General features: G+C 46.8%; 1 protein-coding gene across 2 annotated transcripts; it reads right to left on the bottom strand.

Annotated features, from left to right (window-relative positions):
* Positions 1-2,112: 2,112 nt before the first annotated feature.
* On the bottom strand, positions 2,113-18,174 carry chmp2bb (charged multivesicular body protein 2Bb). 2 transcript variants are annotated; one of them, XM_071330950.1, is made up of 6 exons: positions 18,001-18,174; positions 15,053-15,144; positions 13,709-13,903; positions 8,351-8,453; positions 4,436-4,542; positions 2,113-2,818 (listed from the first exon to the last, which is right to left on the bottom strand). In XM_071330950.1, the coding sequence occupies exons 1-6, from the start codon at positions 18,032-18,034 to the stop codon at positions 2,705-2,707; spliced, it is 645 nt and encodes a 214-aa protein (XP_071187051.1). In that variant the 5' UTR covers positions 18,035-18,174; the 3' UTR covers positions 2,113-2,704. The 2 variants fall into 2 exon arrangements, with proteins under 2 accessions (XP_071187051.1, XP_071187052.1); XM_071330951.1 differs by lacking the exon at positions 15,053-15,144 and having other exon boundaries at positions 18,001-18,139.
* Positions 18,175-18,276: the final 102 nt, after the last annotated feature.

The raw sequence follows: 18,276 nt of genomic DNA, 5'->3' as shown, positions 1-18,276 counted from the left end.
TTGAAGGTATCTTGTGTTTATATTATTGGTTACATTGGAACATTGTTGCAACGTGTTTAATAACGTTTCTTGTACGTTATCACCAGCTAATATTGAATGAGTCAATTAGTGATTTTATCTGTCTGTGTCTCTAAATTCAGAACGGCGGCATGATCAAAACATGGTATACCTTTCCATTCCGTTGATTGGTTGTCATGAAATGATATTGGATTTGTGCTCATTTATTAATTAACAGGTGACACCAGCGCCGCCTACCTAAAAAAAATCAATCCCCTACTGTCTTGTTAAAGGAATCAGTTCTGGCTGTTGATTCCAATAAGGACTAGGTCGCAGTAGAGCAGCAGGTGACCAATGCTTTTATGACTGCTTTATTAATGGAATGCTTTGAAAAAACCTTGCGCATCCTTTGAGTTTGTCAAACAATTTGGTTTATGTAAGTTAATTTTTTATCTACCTTTACCCCTAATTTCTCTGCCATTTAAAACGTACTCTGTAAAGGCAATATTTGTAACCTGGAATTGGCATGTTCTTTACGTATACGTATACGTAAACGTAATATACGTATGTATATACGTAGCGTGAATATAACGCCGAAGAGCCGAGTCTGGACCATTTGAGAAGCAACCCCGTGTGTTTCATACTAGGCCTACACCCTTTGAGGAAGAGTGTCTTTTCTTCTTCATTCCTCAAAGGTAATTGATCGCTGTCTCATTGCATCATGTCCTTATTGATCCGATCTGTTTTGGCTCCAGTTCCCCCTGTAGGTAGCAGTAGTTCAGGACTCTTGTTGACCACGATGTCTGTCGGGCTGCAGGTAGTCCTATACAAATCCTATACAACATGACATCACCCAGCACTTTAATGGCCACTGTGCAGTATACTGCACGTTTTACCTGACCAATCATATATTTATTATCCTATGATTTTTTATTTATATATATTTTAAATGTTGTGAATATACTATGTCTGTAAGGATGACAAACTCATTTCCCCACGAGGGGATTAATAAAGTTAATCTCAGGGGTGGTGGGCTGGTTGGTAATCATCTTGTCCTGCTGCTGTGGAGAGTCCCAGCCTTTATCGGCAACAACATAGCGACAGCTCAGATCTTCTGGGAGAGGCTGTGGATGAACTGTGAGGTGCAGAGTACTGGACAGATGCAAGGTCAGAGGCCAAGGGCCAAAAGCGCTCTCCTTCTTCCCTATATAGTACACTCCTTTAGACCAGGGCCCTATTCCCTATATAATACTCTACTTTAGACCAAGGCCCTATTCCCTATATAGTACACTACTGTTGACCAGGGTCCTATTCCCTATATAGTACACTCCTTTAGACCAGGGCCCTATTCCCTATATAGTGCACTCCTTTAGACCAGGGCCCTATTCCCTAGACCAGGGGCCCTATTCCCTATATAGTACACTACTTTAGACCAGAACCCTATTCCCTATCTAGTGCACTACTTTAGACCAGAGCCCTATAGAACCCTATTCCCTATATAGTGCACTACTTTATAGTGCACTACTTTAGACCAGAGCCCTATAGAACCCTATATAGTGCACTACTTTAGACCAGGGCCCTATATAGTGCACTACTTTAGACCAGGACCCTATCGAACCCCATTCCCTACATAGTACACTACTTTAGACCAGGGCCCTATCGAACCCTATTCCCTATATAGTACACTACTTTATACCAGGGCCCTATCGAACCCTATATAGTACACTACTTTAGACCAGGGCCCTATAGAACCCTATATAGTGCACTACTTTAGACCAGGGCCCTATCGAACCTTGTTCCCTATATAGTACACTACTTTAGACCAGGGCCCTATCGAACCCTATATAGTACACTACTTTAGACCAGGGCCCTATATAGTGCACTACTTTAGACCAGGGTCTACTGACAGCTTTCTGTTTCAGACTGAATCTCTGATGAAGTGCCTTGTATAGATCTGAGAAATAAAGTATTTTATTTATTTACACTTTCTCAAAACGAGAGGAGAGCAGAAAAACATAAATATGCAAAAAATGGACTAATCCTAAAGTTGGTTTTCAGGGGGGTGAAAGGTAGTTTCAGATTCTACTGTTCATGTATTCAAAATGAAAGGATATGACTTTGTCAACGAGTATAATCAGCAGTTATACATGCAATTCAACTTCCTGTTTCTTAAAAAAAAAATTTTTTTGATATTTTTTAATTGCTAGGCTGTTATTAACTTTAATCTTGATAAATCCCGGGACCTTTAGGAGCACTGACCTGGAACTATAGCAGCATTCTCCTTTACTTCCTGTTCTAAACTCCACACAGGTGGAAAACCTGGGGGGGGGGGTGCGTTCAGTAGGACAAAAACGTTTCGCAACGTTCAGATAGGAATATGCTATACAGAACAAAAACATGCCTCTCTGACGTGTAGAATGAGGCTCTGTCCGTGACATTTCATGTTATCTACAACGTTCTACAACGTTAGGCTACTGAAAGTGGCCCTGTTATTCAAACTCTCTCTCGTTGTGTGGCCACTGCAGAGACCCAATACACAGCAGGACAACTACAACTACATGCAGTGGCATCTATAGTCATATAGACACATACACATATATAGTGTCACTATATCCCAGAAAAGGCTTGTCAGATACTGAGCAGGGGGAGTCGTGTGTGTGTGTGTGTGTGTGTGTGTGTCCAGGCACAGGGTGTGTGTGTGTGTTAGTTAGTCCACTCCCAAGGCTTTGAGCTGTCGCTCGATGTCTTCGTCTGAGATGCCGTCTGATTTGGAGGTAGAAGAGATGGGGTTGTTTCTGCTGGTTGAAGGAGCATTCACCATCTACGATCAATAACAACAACACATTAATCAACTCAACCTTGATTCTCCCAAGCATATGCCACTCATAGTATTTCCACAGTACTAGTGTCCTGTCCAGCGGGTGTCCTGGTACATCAAGCTGTCTCACTACAGAAACAGGAGCTAGACTAGTGTCCTGTCCAGGGGGTGTCCTGGTACATCAAGCTGTCTCACTACAGTAACAGGAGATTCATCTCCTGCCCTATGGGCCATTCTGGCTCAGACAAGGCTAACTTACAATACAGAATATTTCCATAGAGCTGCAGAATGACATCCCCAGTATGACCCTAACCCAGTAGGACCCTAACCCTAACCCAGTAGGACCCTAACCCAGTAGGACCCTAACCATAACCCAGTAGGCCACTAACCCAGTAGGACCCTGACCCAGTAGGACCCTGACCCAGTAGGACCCTGACCCAGTAGGACCCGAACCCAGTAGGACCCGAACCCCAACCCAGTAGGACCCCGACCCAGTAGGACCCTGACCCAGTAGGACCCTGACCCAGTAGGACCCTGACCCAGTAGGCCACTAACCCAGTAGGACCCTGACCCAGTTGAACCCTAACCCAGTAGGACCCTAACCCAGTAGGACCCTAACCCAGTAGGACCCTAACAACCCAGTAGGACACTAACCCAGTAGGACCCTAACCCAGTAGGACCCTAACCCAGTAGGACCCTAACCCAGTAGGACCCTAACCCAGTAGGACCCCAACCCAGTAGGGCCCCAACCCAGTAGGACCCCAACCCAGTAGGACCCTAACCCAGTAGGACCCTAACCCAGTAGGACCCTAACCCAGTAGGACCCTAACCCAGTAGGACCCTAACCCAGTAGGACCCTAACCCAGTAGGACCCTAACCCAGTAGGACCCTAACCCAGTAGGACCCTGACCCAGTAGGACCCTGACCCAGTAGGACCCTAACCCAGTAGGACCCTAACCCAGTAGGACCCTAACCCAGTAGGACCCTAACCCAGTAGGGCCCTAACCCAGTAGGGCCCTAACCCAGTAGGGCCCTAACCCAGTAGGGCCCTAACCCAGTAGGACCCTAACCCAGTAGGACCCTAACCCAGTAGGACCCTAACCCAGTTGGACCCTAACCCAGTAGGACCCTAACCCAGTAGGACCCTAACCCAGTTGGACCCTAACCCAGTAGGACCCTGACCCAGTAGGACCCTGACCCAGTTGGACCCTAACCCAGTTGGACCCTGACCCAGTAGGACCCTGACCCAGTAGGACCCTGACCCAGTAGGACCCTGACCCAGTAGGACCCTTGTCAGCCAATCAGCATTCAGGGCTGGAACCAGCCAGTTTATAATGCTAGATACAGGTCCAGTTTCCCGGACACTGGTCCTATTTCAAATCTCCAATGAAAGTTATTTTAAATCCAGGACTAGTCTAGATCTATATCTGGGAAACCAGCCCCAAGGATCTCAATATCAGGGTCTAGTCTCTAGATCGATATCTGGGAAACCAGCCCCAAGGATCTCTCTTACAGTACCCAATATCAGGGTTTAGTCTCTAGATCGATATCTGCCTTTATTAAAAATCAGGTACATCATTGAAAACACATTTTATTTTACAATAAACACCAATGTCTCACCTTTCCTGATATCTCGATGCCGATCTCGTCCAGAACCTGGTTAACGATGCTATCAGACTCCTCTTCGTCTCCAGACTCGTCAAAGATCTCATCCAGCGTGTCGTTAACTGAGAGAAGGGGACAGAGAGAGATGACTCCTATAAAACATCCCTTGTCATAACACACACACACACACACACACACTACCAGTCAAAAGTTTTAGAACAGCTACTCATTCAAGGGTTTTTCTTTATTTTTTACATTGTAGAATAACAGTGAAGACATCAAAACTATTTAATAACACATATGGAATCATGTAGTAACCAAAAAAGGGTTAAATAAATCCAAATATTTTATATTTGAGATTCTTCAAAATAGCCACCCTTTGTCTTTATGACAGCTTTGCACTCTTGGCATTTTCTCAACCAGCTTCACCTGGAATGTTTTTCCAACAGTCTTGAAGGAGTTCCCACATATGCTGAGCAATTGTTGGCTGCTTTTCATTCACTCTGCGGTCCAACTCATTCCAAACCATCTCAATTGGGTTGAGGTTGGGTGATTGTCTAGGTCATGTTGGTTAAGTGTGCTTTAAATTCTAAATAAAATCACAGACACCAGCAAAGCTCCCCCACACCTCCTCCTCCATGCTTCAATGTGGGAACCACAAATGCAGATGTTCACCTACTCTGCGTCTCAAAGACACGGCGGTTGGAACCAAACATTTCCTCCGGTCTAATGTCCATTGCTCGTGTTTCTTGGTCCAAGCAAGTGTCGTCTTCTTCTTCTTCGTGTCCTTTAGTAGTGGTTTCTTTGCAGCAATTCGACCATGAAGGCCTGATTCACGCAGTCTCCTCTGAACAGTTGATGTTGAGATGTGTCTGTTACTTGAACTCCGTGAAGCATTTATTTGGGCTGCAATTTCTGAGGCTGGTAACTCTAATGAACTTATCCTCTGCAGCAGAGGTAACTCTGGGTCTTCCTGTCCTGTGGTGGTCCTCATGAGAGCCAGTTTCATCATAGTGCTGGATGGTTTTTGCGACTGCACTTGAAGAAACGTTCAAAGTTCTTGAAATGTTCTGTATTGACTGACCTTCATGTCTTAAAGTAATGGACTGTCATTTCTCTTTGCTTATATAGGTAATAATATTATGTAGTACACTATATAGGTAATAATATTATGTAGTACACTATATAGGTAATAATATTATGTAGTACACTATATAGGTAATAATATTATGTAGTACACTATATAGGTAATCATATTATGTAGTACACTATATAGGTAATCATATGATGTAGTACACTATATAGGTAATCATATGATGTAGTACACTATATAGGTAATCATATGATGTAGTACACTATATAGGTAATCATATGATGTAGTACACTATATAGGTAATCATATGATGTAGTACACTATATAGGGAATAGTATTATGTAGTACACTATATAGGGAATCATATTATGTAGTACACTATATAGGGAATCATATTATGTAGTACACTATATAGGGAATCATATTATGTAGTACACTATATAGGTAATCATATGATGTAGTACACTATATAGGTAATCATATGATGTAGTACACTATATAGGTAATCATATGATGTAGTACACTATATAGGGAATAGTATTATGTAGTACACTATATAGGGAATAGTATTATGTAGTACACTATATAGGGAATAGTATTATGTAGTACACTATATAGGGAATAGTATTATGTAGTACACTATATAGGTAATCATATTATGTAGTACACTATATAGGTAATCATATTATGTAGTACACTATATAGGGAATAGTATTATGTAGTACACTATATAGGTAATCATATTATGTAGTACACTATATAGGTAATCATATTATGTAGTACACTATATAGGTAATAATATGATGTAGTACACTATATAGGTAATAATATGATGTAGTACACTATATAGGGAATAGTATTATGTAGTACACTATATAGGGAATAGTATTATGTAGTACACTATATAGGGAATAATATTATTATTATTATTACGTTAGCAGTCTTAACATAGAATGTGTAATATAGATCCAGTCTTATCATGAGGACAACATAGAATGTGTAATATAGATCCAGTCTTATTATTGAGGACAACATAGAATGTGTAATATAGATCCAGTCTTATCGTCATGAGGACAACATAGAATGTGTAATATAGATCCAGTCTTATGACGAGGACAACATAGAATGTGTAATATAGATCCAGTCTTATCGTCATGAGGACAACATAGAATGTGTAATATAGATCCAGTCTTATGACGAGGACAACATAGAATGTGTAATATAGATCCAGTCTTATCACGAGGACAACAACATAGAATGTGTAATATAGATCCAGTCTTACCATCATGAGGACAACATAGAATGTGTAATATAGATCCAGTCTTATCATGAAGACAACAACATAGAATGTGTAATATAGATCCAGTCTTACCATCATGAGGACAACATAGAATGTGTAATATAGATCCAGTCTTATCATGAAGACAACAACATAGAATGTGTAATATAGATCCAGTCTTATCATGAAGACAACATAGAATGTGTAATATAGATCCAGTCTTACCATCATGAGGACAACATAGAATGTGTAATATAGATCCAGTCTTATCATGAAGACAACAACATAGAATGTGTAATATAGATCCAGTCTTATCACGAGGACAACAACATAGAATGTGTAATATAGATCCAGTCTTATCATCATGGAGGACAACATAGAATGTGTAATATAGATCCAGTCTTATGACGAGGACAACATAGAATGTGTAATATAGATCCAGTCTTATCACGAGGACAACAACATAGAATGTGTAATATAGATCCAGTCTTACCATCATGAGGACAACATAGAATGTGTAATATAGATCCAGTCTTATCATGAAGACAACAACATAGAATGTGTAATATAGATCCAGTCTTACCATCATGAGGACAACATAGAATGTGTAATATAGATCCAGTCTTATCATGAGGACAACAACATAGAATGTGTAATATAGATCCAGTCTTACCATCATGAGGACAACATAGAATGTGTAATATAGATCCAGTCTTATCATGAGGACAACAACATAGAATGTGTAATATAGATCCAGTCTTATCACGAGGACAACAACATAGAATGTGTAATATAGATCCAGTCTTATCATGAGGACAACATAGAATGTGTAATATAGATCCAGTCTTATCATGAGGACAACAACATAGAATGTGTAATATAGATCCAGTCTTACCATCATGAGGACAACATAGAATGTGTAATATAGATCCAGTCTTATCATGAGGACAACAACATAGAATGTGTAATATAGATCCAGTCTTATCATGAGGACAACAACATAGAATGTGTAATATAGATCCAGTCTTATCATGAGGACAACAACATAGAATGTGTAATATAGATCCAGTCTTATCATGAAGACAACATAGAATGTGTAATATAGATCCAGTCTTACCATCATGAGGACAACATAGAATGTGTAATATAGATCCAGTCTTATCATGAAGACAACAACATAGAATGTGTAATATAGATCCAGTCTTATCACGAGGACAACAACATAGAATGTGTAATATAGATCCAGTCTTACCATCATGAGGACAACATAGAATGTGTAATATAGATCCAGTCTTATCATGAAGACAACAACATAGAATGTGTAATATAGATCCAGTCTTATCATGAGGACAACATAGAATGTGTAATATAGATCCAGTCTTATCATGAGGACAACATAGAATGTGTAATATAGATCCAGTCTTATCATGAGGACAACAACATAGAATGTGTAATATAGATCCAGTCTTATCATGAGGACAACAACATAGAATGTGTAATATAGATCCAGTCTTATCATGAAGACAACATAGAATGTGTAATATAGATCCAGTCTTACTCAGCTCCTCTGACATCTCCATCTTCATGGTCTCCTTCTGGAAGGTCTGCATGGTCTGTTGCATCTTCTGAGGGTCCATCTTCTTATTGACAGCCTGCATAGTCTGAGAAGGGAAAGAGAGTCACATGGTCTGGTTACACTTTGCAAAAGGCAGGCAACACCCATTAAAATACAGCACACAGAGAGACAGACAAGAGACACAGACAGGAGGCAGGAGACACAGACAGGAGAGACATAAAGAACGCTGTCCAAGGTGTCTGCACTAGGTACATCACCCCCCCCCCTGTAGGAAGAAGCAGCCCTCTGATCCACACTAGGTACATCATTTACATTTACATTTAAGTCATTTAGCAGACGCTCTTATCCAGAGCGACTTACAAATTGGAAAGTTCATACATATTCATCCTGGTCCCCCCGTGGGGAATGAACCCACAACCCTGGCGTTGCAAGCGCCATGCTCTACCAACTGAGCCACACGGGACCATACATCACACCCCCCCCCCCCCCCGTGGGAAGAAGCAGCCCTCTGATCCACACTAGGTACATCACCCCCCCCCCCCCCTGTAGGAAGAAGCAGCCAACTGATCCACACTAGGTACATCACCGCCCCTGTGGGAAGAAGCAGCCCTCTGATCCACACTAGGTACATCACCCCCCCCCCCCCTGTAGGAAGAAGCAGCCAACTGATCCACACTAGGTACATCACCCCCCCTGTAGGAAGAAGCAGCCCTCTGATCCACACTAAGTACATCACCCCCCCCCCCCTGTGGGAAGAAGCAGCCAACTGATCCACACTAGGGTGAGATACATCACCCCCCCCTGTAGGAAGAAGCAGCCCACTGATCCACACTAGGTACATCACCCCCCCCTGTAGGAAGAAGCAGCCCTCTGATCCACACTAGGTACATCACCCCCCCTGTAGGAAGAAGCAGCCCTCTGATCCACACTAGGTACATCACCCCCCCCCCCTGTAGGAAGAAGCAGCCAACTGATCCACACTAGGTACATCACCCCCCCTGTAGGAAGAAGCAGCCCTCTGATCCACACTAGGTACATCACCCCCCCTGTAGGAAGAAGCAGCCCTCTGATCCACACTAAGTACATCACCACCCCCCCCCCTGTGGGAAGAAGCAGCCCACTGATCCACACTAGGTACATCACCCCCCCCCCTGTAGGAAGAAGCAGCCCACTGATCCACACTAGGTACATCACCCCCCCCCCTGTAGGAAGAAGCAGCCCACTGATCCACACTAGGTACATCACCCCCCCCCCCCCCCCCTGTGGGAAGAAGCAGCCAACTGATCCACACTAGGGTGAGATACATCACCCCCCCCCTGTAGGAAGAAGCAGCCCACTGATCCACACTAGGGTGAGATACATCACCCCCCCCCCTGTAGGAAGAAGCAGCCCTATGATCCACACTAGGTACATCACCCCCCCCCCTGTAGGAAGAAGCAGCCCACTGATCCACACTAGGTACATCACCCCCCCCCCTGTAGGAAGAAGCAGCCCACTGATCCACACTAGGTACATCCCCCCCCCCGTAGGAAGAAGCAGCCCTCTGATCCACACTAGGTACATCACCCCCCCTGTAGGAAGAAGCAGCCCTCTGATCCACACTAAGTACATCACCACCCCCCCCCCTGTGGGAAGAAGCAGCCCACTGATCCACACTAGGGTGAGGTACATCACCCCCCCCCTGTAGGAAGAAGCAGCCCACTGATCCACACTAGGTACATCACCCCCCCTGTAGGAAGAAGCAGCCCTATGATCCACACTAGGTACATCACCCCCCCCCCCTGTAGGAAGAAGCAGCCCACTGATCCACACTAGGTACATCACCCCCCCCCCCTGTAGGAAGAAGCAGCCCACTGATCCACACTAGGTACATCACCCCCCCCCCCCCCCGTAGGAAGAAGCAGCCCTCTGATCCACACTAGGTACATCACCCCCCCTGTAGGAAGAAGCAGCCCTCTGATCCACACTAAGTACATCACCACCCCCCCCCCTGTGGGAAGAAGCAGCCAACTGATCCACACTAGGGTGAGGTACATCACCCCCCCCTGTAGGAAGAAGCAGCCCACTGATCCACACTAGGTACATCACCCCCCCTGTAGGAAGAAGCAGCCCTATGATCCACACTAGGTACATCACCCCCCCTCCCCTGTAGGAAGAAGCAGCCCACTGATCCACACTAGGTACATCACCCCCCCCCCCCCGTAGGAAGAAGCAGCCCTCTGATCCACACTAGGTAAATCACCCCCCCTCCCCTGTAGGAAGAAGCAGCCCTCTGATCCACACTAGGTACATCACCCTCCCTGTAGGAAGAAGCAGCCCACTGATCCACACTAGGTACATCACCCCCCCCCCCCCCCCGTAGGAAGAAGCAGCCCTCTGATCCACACTAGGTACATCACCCCCCCTGTAGGAAGAAGCAGCCCACTGATCCACACTAGGTACATCACCCCCCCCGTAGGAAGAAGCAGCCCACTGATCCACACTAGGTACATCCCCCCCCCCCCCCCTGTAGGAAGAAGCAGCCCTCTGATCCACACTAGGTACATCACCCTCCCTGTAGGAAGAAGCAGCCCACTGATCCACACTAGGTACATCACCCCCCCCCCCCCCCGTAGGAAGAAGCAGCCCTCTGATCCACACTAGGTACATCACCCCCCCTGTAGGAAGAAGCAGCCCACTGATCCACACTAGGTACATCACCCCCCCCGTAGGAAGAAGCAGCCCACTGATCCACACTAGGTACATCCCCCCCCCCCTGTAGGAAGAAGCAGCCCTCTGATCCACACTAGGTACATCACCCCCCCTGTAGGAAGAAGCAGCCCACTGATCCACACTAGGTACATCACCCCCCCCCTGTAGGAAGAAGCAGCCCTCTGATCCACACTAGGTACATCACCCCACCCCCCCCCGTAGGAAGAAGCAGCCCACTGATCCACACTAGGTACATCACCCCCCCCCCCTGTAGGAAGAAGCAGCCCACTGATCCACACTAGGTACATCACCCCCCCCCCCTGTAGGAAGAAGCAGCCCTCTGATCCACACTAGGTACATCACCCCCCCCCCTGTAGGAAGAAGCAGCCCACTGATCCACACTAGGTACATCACCCCCCCTGTAGGAAGAAGCAGCCCTCTGATCCACACTGGGTACATCACCCCCCCCCTGTAGGAAGAAGCAGCCCACTGATCCACACTAGGTACATCACCCCCCCTGTAGGAAGAAGCAGCCCTCTGATCCACACTAGGTACATCACCCCCCCCCCCCGTAGGAAGAAGCAGCCCACTGATCCACACTAGGTACATCACCCCCCCCCCCGTAGGAAGAAGCAGCCCTCTGATCCACACTAGGTACATCACCCCCCCCCCCCCCCCTGTGGGAAGAAGCAGCCCTCTGATCCACACTAGGTACATCACCCCCCCCCCCCGTGGGAAGAAGCAGCCCTCTGATCCACACTAGGTACATCACACCCCCCCCCTGTAGGAAGAAGCAGCCCACTGATCCACACTAGGTACATCACCCCCCCTGTAGGAAGAAGCAGCCCTCTGATCCACACTGGGTACATCACCCCCCCCCTGTAGGAAGAAGCAGCCCACTGATCCACACTAGGTACATCACCCCCCCTGTAGGAAGAAGCAGCCCTCTGATCCACACTAGGTACATCACCCCCCCCCCCGTAGGAAGAAGCAGCCCACTGATCCACACTAGGTACATCACCCCCCCCCCCGTAGGAAGAAGCAGCCCTCTGATCCACACTAGGTACATCACCCCCCCCCCCCCCCTGTGGGAAGAAGCAGCCCTCTGATCCACACTAGGTACATCACCCCCCCCCCCCCCGTGGGAAGAAGCAGCCCTCTGATCCACACTAGGTACATCACACCCCCCCCCTGTGGGAAGAAGCAGCCCTCTGATCCACACTAGGTACATCACCCCCCCCCCCCTGTGGGAAGAAGCAGCCCTATGATCCACACTAGGTACATCACCCCCCCCTGTAGGAAGAAGCAGCCCACTGATCCACACTAGGTACATCACCCCCCCCCCCCCGTAGGAAGAAGCAGCCCTCTGATCCACACTAGGTACATCACCCCCCCTCCCCTGTAGGAAGAAGCAGCCCTCTGATCCACACTAGGTACATCACCCTCCCTGTAGGAAGAAGCAGCCCACTGATCCACACTAGGTACATCACCCCCCCCCCTGTAGGAAGAAGCAGCCCTCTGATCCACACTAGGTACATCACCCCCCCTGTAGGAAGAAGCAGCCCACTGATCCACACTAGGTACATCACCCCCCCCCCCCCCCCCGTAGGAAGAAGCAGCCCTCTGATCCACACTAGGTACATCACCCCCCCTCCCCTGTAGGAAGAAGCAGCCCTCTGATCCACACTAGGTACATCACCCTCCCTGTAGGAAGAAGCAGCCCACTGATCCACACTAGGTACATCACCCCCCCCCCCCCCCTGTAGGAAGAAGCAGCCCTCTGATCCACACTAGGTACATCACCCCCCCTGTAGGAAGAAGCAGCCCACTGATCCACACTAGGTACATCCCCCCCCCCCTGTAGGAAGAAGCAGCCCTCTGATCCACACTAGGTACATCACCCCCCCTGTAGGAAGAAGCAGCCCACTGATCCACACTAGGTACATCACCCCCCCCCCCGTAGGAAGAAGCAGCCCACTGATCCACACTAGGTACATCCCCCCCCCCCCCCTGTAGGAAGAAGCAGCCCTCTGATCCACACTAGGTACATCACCCCCCCCTGTAGGAAGAAGCAGCCCACTGATCCACACTAGGTACATCACCCCCCCCCCCCCCCCGTAGGAAGAAGCAGCCCTCTGATCCACACTAGGTACATCACCCCCCCCTGTAGGAAGAAGCAGCCCACTGATCCACACTAGGTACATCACCCCCCCCCCCCCCCGTAGGAAGAAGCAGCCCTCTGATCCACACTAGGTACATCACCCGCCCCCCCCTGTGGGAAGAAGCAGCCCTCTGATCCACACTAGGTACATCCCCCCCCCCTGTAGGAAGAATCAGCCCACTGATCCACACTAGGTACACCCCCCCCCCCGTAGGAAGAATCAGCCCACTAATCCACACTAGGTACATCACCCCCCCCTGTAGGAAGAAGCAGCCCTCTAATCCACACTAGGTACATCACCCCCCCCCCGTGGGAAGAAGCAGCCCACTAATCCACACTTACTCTGGTAGTGGTAGCCATGCCGCCCCCCCCCCCCACTAATCCACACCTACTCTGGTAGTTGTAGCCATGCCCCCCCCCCCCCCACTAATCCACACCTACTCTGGTAGTGGTAGCCATGCCCCCCCCCCCCACTAATCCACACTTACTTTGGTCGTGGTAGCCATGGCCCCTGCCATCTTCATCTGGGAGTTCATGAGTTTGGTCTGAGAGGACATGGAGGTGACCTTTGAACCGACGGCGTAGCTTCTGTTCTTCTGTCTCCTCAGCTGAATCAGCTGTTTGGCCAGGATGGTACACGCCTCCTTGTTCCCCGTCTTCGCCATCTTCTTAATCTCCATCTCCTGGGAGACAACGTGCATTCGTGAAAGGATTCAGACCCCGTGGACTTTTTCCACATTTTGTTACAGCCTTATTCTAAAATTGATTAAATAGTTTCCCCCCTCATCAATCTATACACAATACCCCATAATGACATCACAATACCCCATAATGACAAAGCGAAAACAGGTTTTTAGAAATGTACTGGAAACCTGGCACCATCCCTACGGGGGAAGCATTTTTATTTATTTAACTAGGCAAGTCAGTTAAGAACAAATTCTTATTTACAATGACGGCCTAGTAACAGTGGGGTTAACTGCCTTGTTCAGGGGGAGAACGGCAGATTTTTACCTTGTCAGCTCAGGGATTTGATCTTTCGGTTACTAGTCCAACGCTCTAACCACCAGGCTACCTGCCGCCCACCAGCCTAGTGGTTAGAGCGTTGGACTTCCACATTTTGTTACAGCCTTATTCTAAAATTTATTAAAATCGTTTCCCCCCTCATCAATCTATACACAATACCCCATAATGACATCACAATACCCCAAAATGACATCACAATAACCCAAAATGACATCACAATAACCCATAATGACATCACAATAACCCATAATGACAAAGCAAAAACAGGTTTTTAGAACTGTATGGTAGAGTGGCCAGACGGGAGCCACTCCTCAGTAAAAGTCACATGACAGCCCGCTTGGAGTTTGCCCAAAGGCACCTAAAGGACCAATATTGAACTCTTTGGCCTGAATGCCAAGCGTCACATCTGGAGGACACCAGGCACCACTCATCACCTGTCCAATACCATCCCTACGGTGAAGCATGGTGGTGCCAGCATCATGCTGTGGGTATGTTTTTCAGCGGCAGGGAGACTAGTCAGGATTGAGGGAAAGGGTACTGAGTAAAGGGTCTGAATACTGATGTCAAATGTGATATCAGTTTATTTTCATAAATAGGTCAAAATGTCTAAATTTGTTTTTTGCTTTGTCATTATGTGGTTGTGTGTGTGTGTGTATTGTGTGTGTGTGTGTGTATTGTGTGTGTGTATGTATTGTGTGTGTAGATGGAGGTGATCTGAATACTTTCCACTGTACATTATCCATGACTCAGATACTCTCTGTATTCACTACTGGACTTTGCTTGTGAGAACAGACTACTACTACACCCACCAGTTGTTTTTCCTGTTTCTCCAGGGAAGATCTGTCTCTGGTGATCTGTCTCTGGGTTCCTCTCAGCTCTTTGGTCTGCTCCTTTATCACATCTAGACACAGCGGTGGGAGAGAAAACTACAAGATAAGTACTAGGCCTTGGCAGTGGTGGGAGAGAAGACTACAAGATAAGTACTAGGCCTTAGTAGCGGTGGGAGAGAAAACTACAAGATAAGTACTAGGCCCTGGTAGTGGTGGGAGAGAAAACTACAAGATAAGTACTAGTCCTTGGTAGTGGTCGGAGAGAAGACTACAAGATAAGTACTGGGCCTTGGTAGTGATGGGAGAGAAAACTACAAGATAAGTACTGGGCCTTGGTAGCGGTGGGAGAGAAGACTACAAGATAAGTACTGGGCCTTGGCAGTGGTCGGAGAGAAGACTACAAGGTAAGTACTAGGCCTTGGCAGTGGTGGGAGAGAACTACAAGATAAGTACTGGGCCTTGGTAGTGGTGGGAGAGAAGACTACAAGATAAGTACTAGGCCTTGGCAGTGGTCGGAGAGAAGACTACAAGATAAGTACTGGGCCCTGGTAGTGATGGGAGAGAAGACTACAAGATAAGTACTAGGCCTTGGCAGTGGTCGGAGAGAAGACTACAAGATAAGTACTAGGCCTTGGCAGTGGTGGGAGAGAAGACTACAAGATAAGTACTAGTCCTTGGTAGTGGTCGGAGAGAAGACTACAAGGTAAGTACTAGGCCTTGGCAGTGGTGGGAGAGAAGACTACAAGATAAGTACTAGTCCTTGGTAGTGGTCGGAGAGAAGACTACAAGGTAAGTACTAGTCCTTGGTAGTGGTGGGAGAGAAGACTACAAGGTAAGTACTAGTCCTTGGTAGTGGTGGGAGAGAAGACTACAAGGTAAGTACTAGTCCTTGGCAGTGGTGGGAGAGAAGACTACAAGGTAAGTACTAGTCCTTGGCAGTGGTGGGAGAGAAGACTACAAGGTAAGTACTAGTCCTTGGTAGTGGTGGGAGAGAAGACTACAAGGTAAGTACTAGGCCTTGGCAGTGGTGGGAGAGAAGACTACAAGATAAGTACTAGTCCTTGGCAGTGGTGGGAGAGAAGACTACAAGATAAGTACTAGGCCTTGGTAGCGGTGGGAGAGAACTACAAGATAAGTACTAGGCCTTGGTAGTGGTGGGAGAGAAGACTACAAGATAAGTACTGGGCCTTGGTAGTGGTGGGAGAGAAGACTACAAGATAAGTACTAGTCCTTGGTAGTGGTGGGAGAGAAAACTACAAGATAAGTACTAGTCCTTGGTAGTGGTGGGAGAGAAAACTACAAGATAAGTACTAGGCCTTGGTAGTGGTGGGAGAGAAGACTACAAGATAAGTACTAGTCCTTGGTAGTGGTGGGAGAGAAAACTACAAGATAAGTACTAGGCCTTGGTAGTGGTGGGAGAGAAGACTACAAGATAAGTACTAGGCCTTAGTAGCGGTGGGAGAGAAAACTACAAGATAAGTACTAGGCCTTAGTAGCGGTGGGAGAGAAAACTACAAGATAAGTACTGGGCCTTGGTAGTGGTGGGAGAGAAAACTACAAGATAAGTACTAGTCCTTGGTAGTGGTGGGAGAGAAAACTACAAGATAAGTACTAGTCCTTGGCAGTGGTGGGAGAGAAAACTACAAGATAAGTACTAGTCCTTGGCAGTGGTGGGAGAGAACTACAAGATAAGTACTAGTCCTTAGTAGCGGTGGGAGAGAAAACTACAAGATAAGTACTAGGCCTTAGTAGCGGTGGGAGAGAAAACTACAAGATAAGTACTGGGCCTTAGTAGCGGTGGGAGAGAAAACTACAAGATAAGTACTGGGCCTTGGTAGTGGTGGGAGAGAAAACTACAAGATAAGTACTAGTCCTTGGTAGCGGTGGGAGAGAACTACAAGATAAGTACTAGTCCTTGGTAGCGGTGGGAGAGAACTACAAGATAAGTACTAGTCCTTAGTAGCGGTGGGAGAGAAAACTACAAGATAAGTACTAGGCCTTAGTAGCGGTGGGAGAGAAAACTACAAGATAAGTACTGGGCCTTAGTAGCGGTGGGAGAGAAAACTACAAGATAAGTACTGGGCCTTAGTAGCGGTGGGAGAGAAAACTACAAGATAAGTACTGGGCCTTGGTAGTGGTGGGAGAGAAAACTACAAGATAAGTACTAGTCCTTAGTAGCGGTGGGAGAGAAAACTACAAGATAAGTACTGGGCCTTGGTAGTGGTGGGAGAGAAAACTACAAGATAAGTACTAGTCCTTGGTAGCGGTGGGAGAGAACTACAAGATAAGTACTAGTCCTTGGCAAACACAGAGAGGAGAAGAGAGAGAGAGAGAGAAACAATTGTTATTGTGTATTTCACTTGCTTTGGTCATAGCCAAAACATACGTTTCCCATGTCAATGAAGCCCTTTGAATTGAGAGAGAGAAGAGACAGACGAGAGATCCACAGAGGGGACTCTACAGCAGCATCATGTGGGGCTCTATGCATGAAGAGACTGAAAACCCAAAGTGACAGAACCTGCCTGTACCGCAAAAAGTCGGGAGAGCAAACCTTTCCTGTGGATACCCTATCGCCACCTACTACGGCCAAAAGGACCAACAGCACGTACTGCTGCTACGTTATTGGTATTATGACTCTGTGGTACTCTATACAGACCAGCGTTGAAAAGGCAGGCAAATAACACTTCCCTGTGTTCCCCCCCTCAGATTACCTCCTATTTAACGACAAAAACTTGTTTTTTTTGTTGTGTTTTTTTACCATTAAGTTTATTCAACATTCTGACTTGTAATAGGAATGTTCAGGAATGCTGAGCCTACCTGTTAGAGACAGGTGTGTAACGTTAAGTGTTACACTCTCGGATAATAAGCGACTGAGGCTAACTTTGCTAATGTCAGCTAGCTGAAACACCGAGTCAGTGTACACTTACCATCTACTGTCTTCTTCTTGAAGAAGCCGGCCATGGTGACAGGCGATAACTTGGCCAAATAGCTATAATTCGATGATATTCTAAAAGGGCTCTGTACCCTTACACCGCCTGTTAATTAAAGCAGACCACCGACTTGTTTATTTCCTGGTTCGGAGAGAAGCAGGAAGTGCAGCACTTTAATGGGGGCGTTCTAGACAACCTAGTAATAAAAGCGCTGCGCCCACACTGAGCCAAGTCGCCTGGGTATAAAGCCAACCGCTAAGTGGCAGTAGATAC

This window comes from Salvelinus alpinus, chromosome 10 (assembly GCF_045679555.1).
Source record: "Salvelinus alpinus chromosome 10, SLU_Salpinus.1, whole genome shotgun sequence".
Lineage (NCBI taxonomy): Eukaryota > Metazoa > Chordata > Actinopteri > Salmoniformes > Salmonidae > Salvelinus > Salvelinus alpinus.
The sequence above is the reverse complement of the archived record's forward strand: the minus strand, read 5'-3'. Positions and strand labels throughout refer to the sequence as shown.

What these genes read in the sequence shown, in the direction of transcription:
- chmp2bb (XM_071330950.1), bottom strand. Translation starts at nt 18,034, where the DNA reads ATGGCCGGCTTCTTCAAGAAGAAGACAGTAGATG. An exon ending in CCATGGCTACCACGACCAAA is followed by an intron (nt 8,454 to 13,708) that starts GTAAGTGTGGAT and finishes TTCCCTTCTCAG; the next exon opens with ACTATGCAGGCTGTCAATAA. An exon ending in GGAGATGTCAGAGGAGCTGA is followed by an intron (nt 4,543 to 8,350) that starts GTAAGACTGGAT and finishes CCCTTCTCTCAG; the next exon opens with TTAACGACACGCTGGATGAG.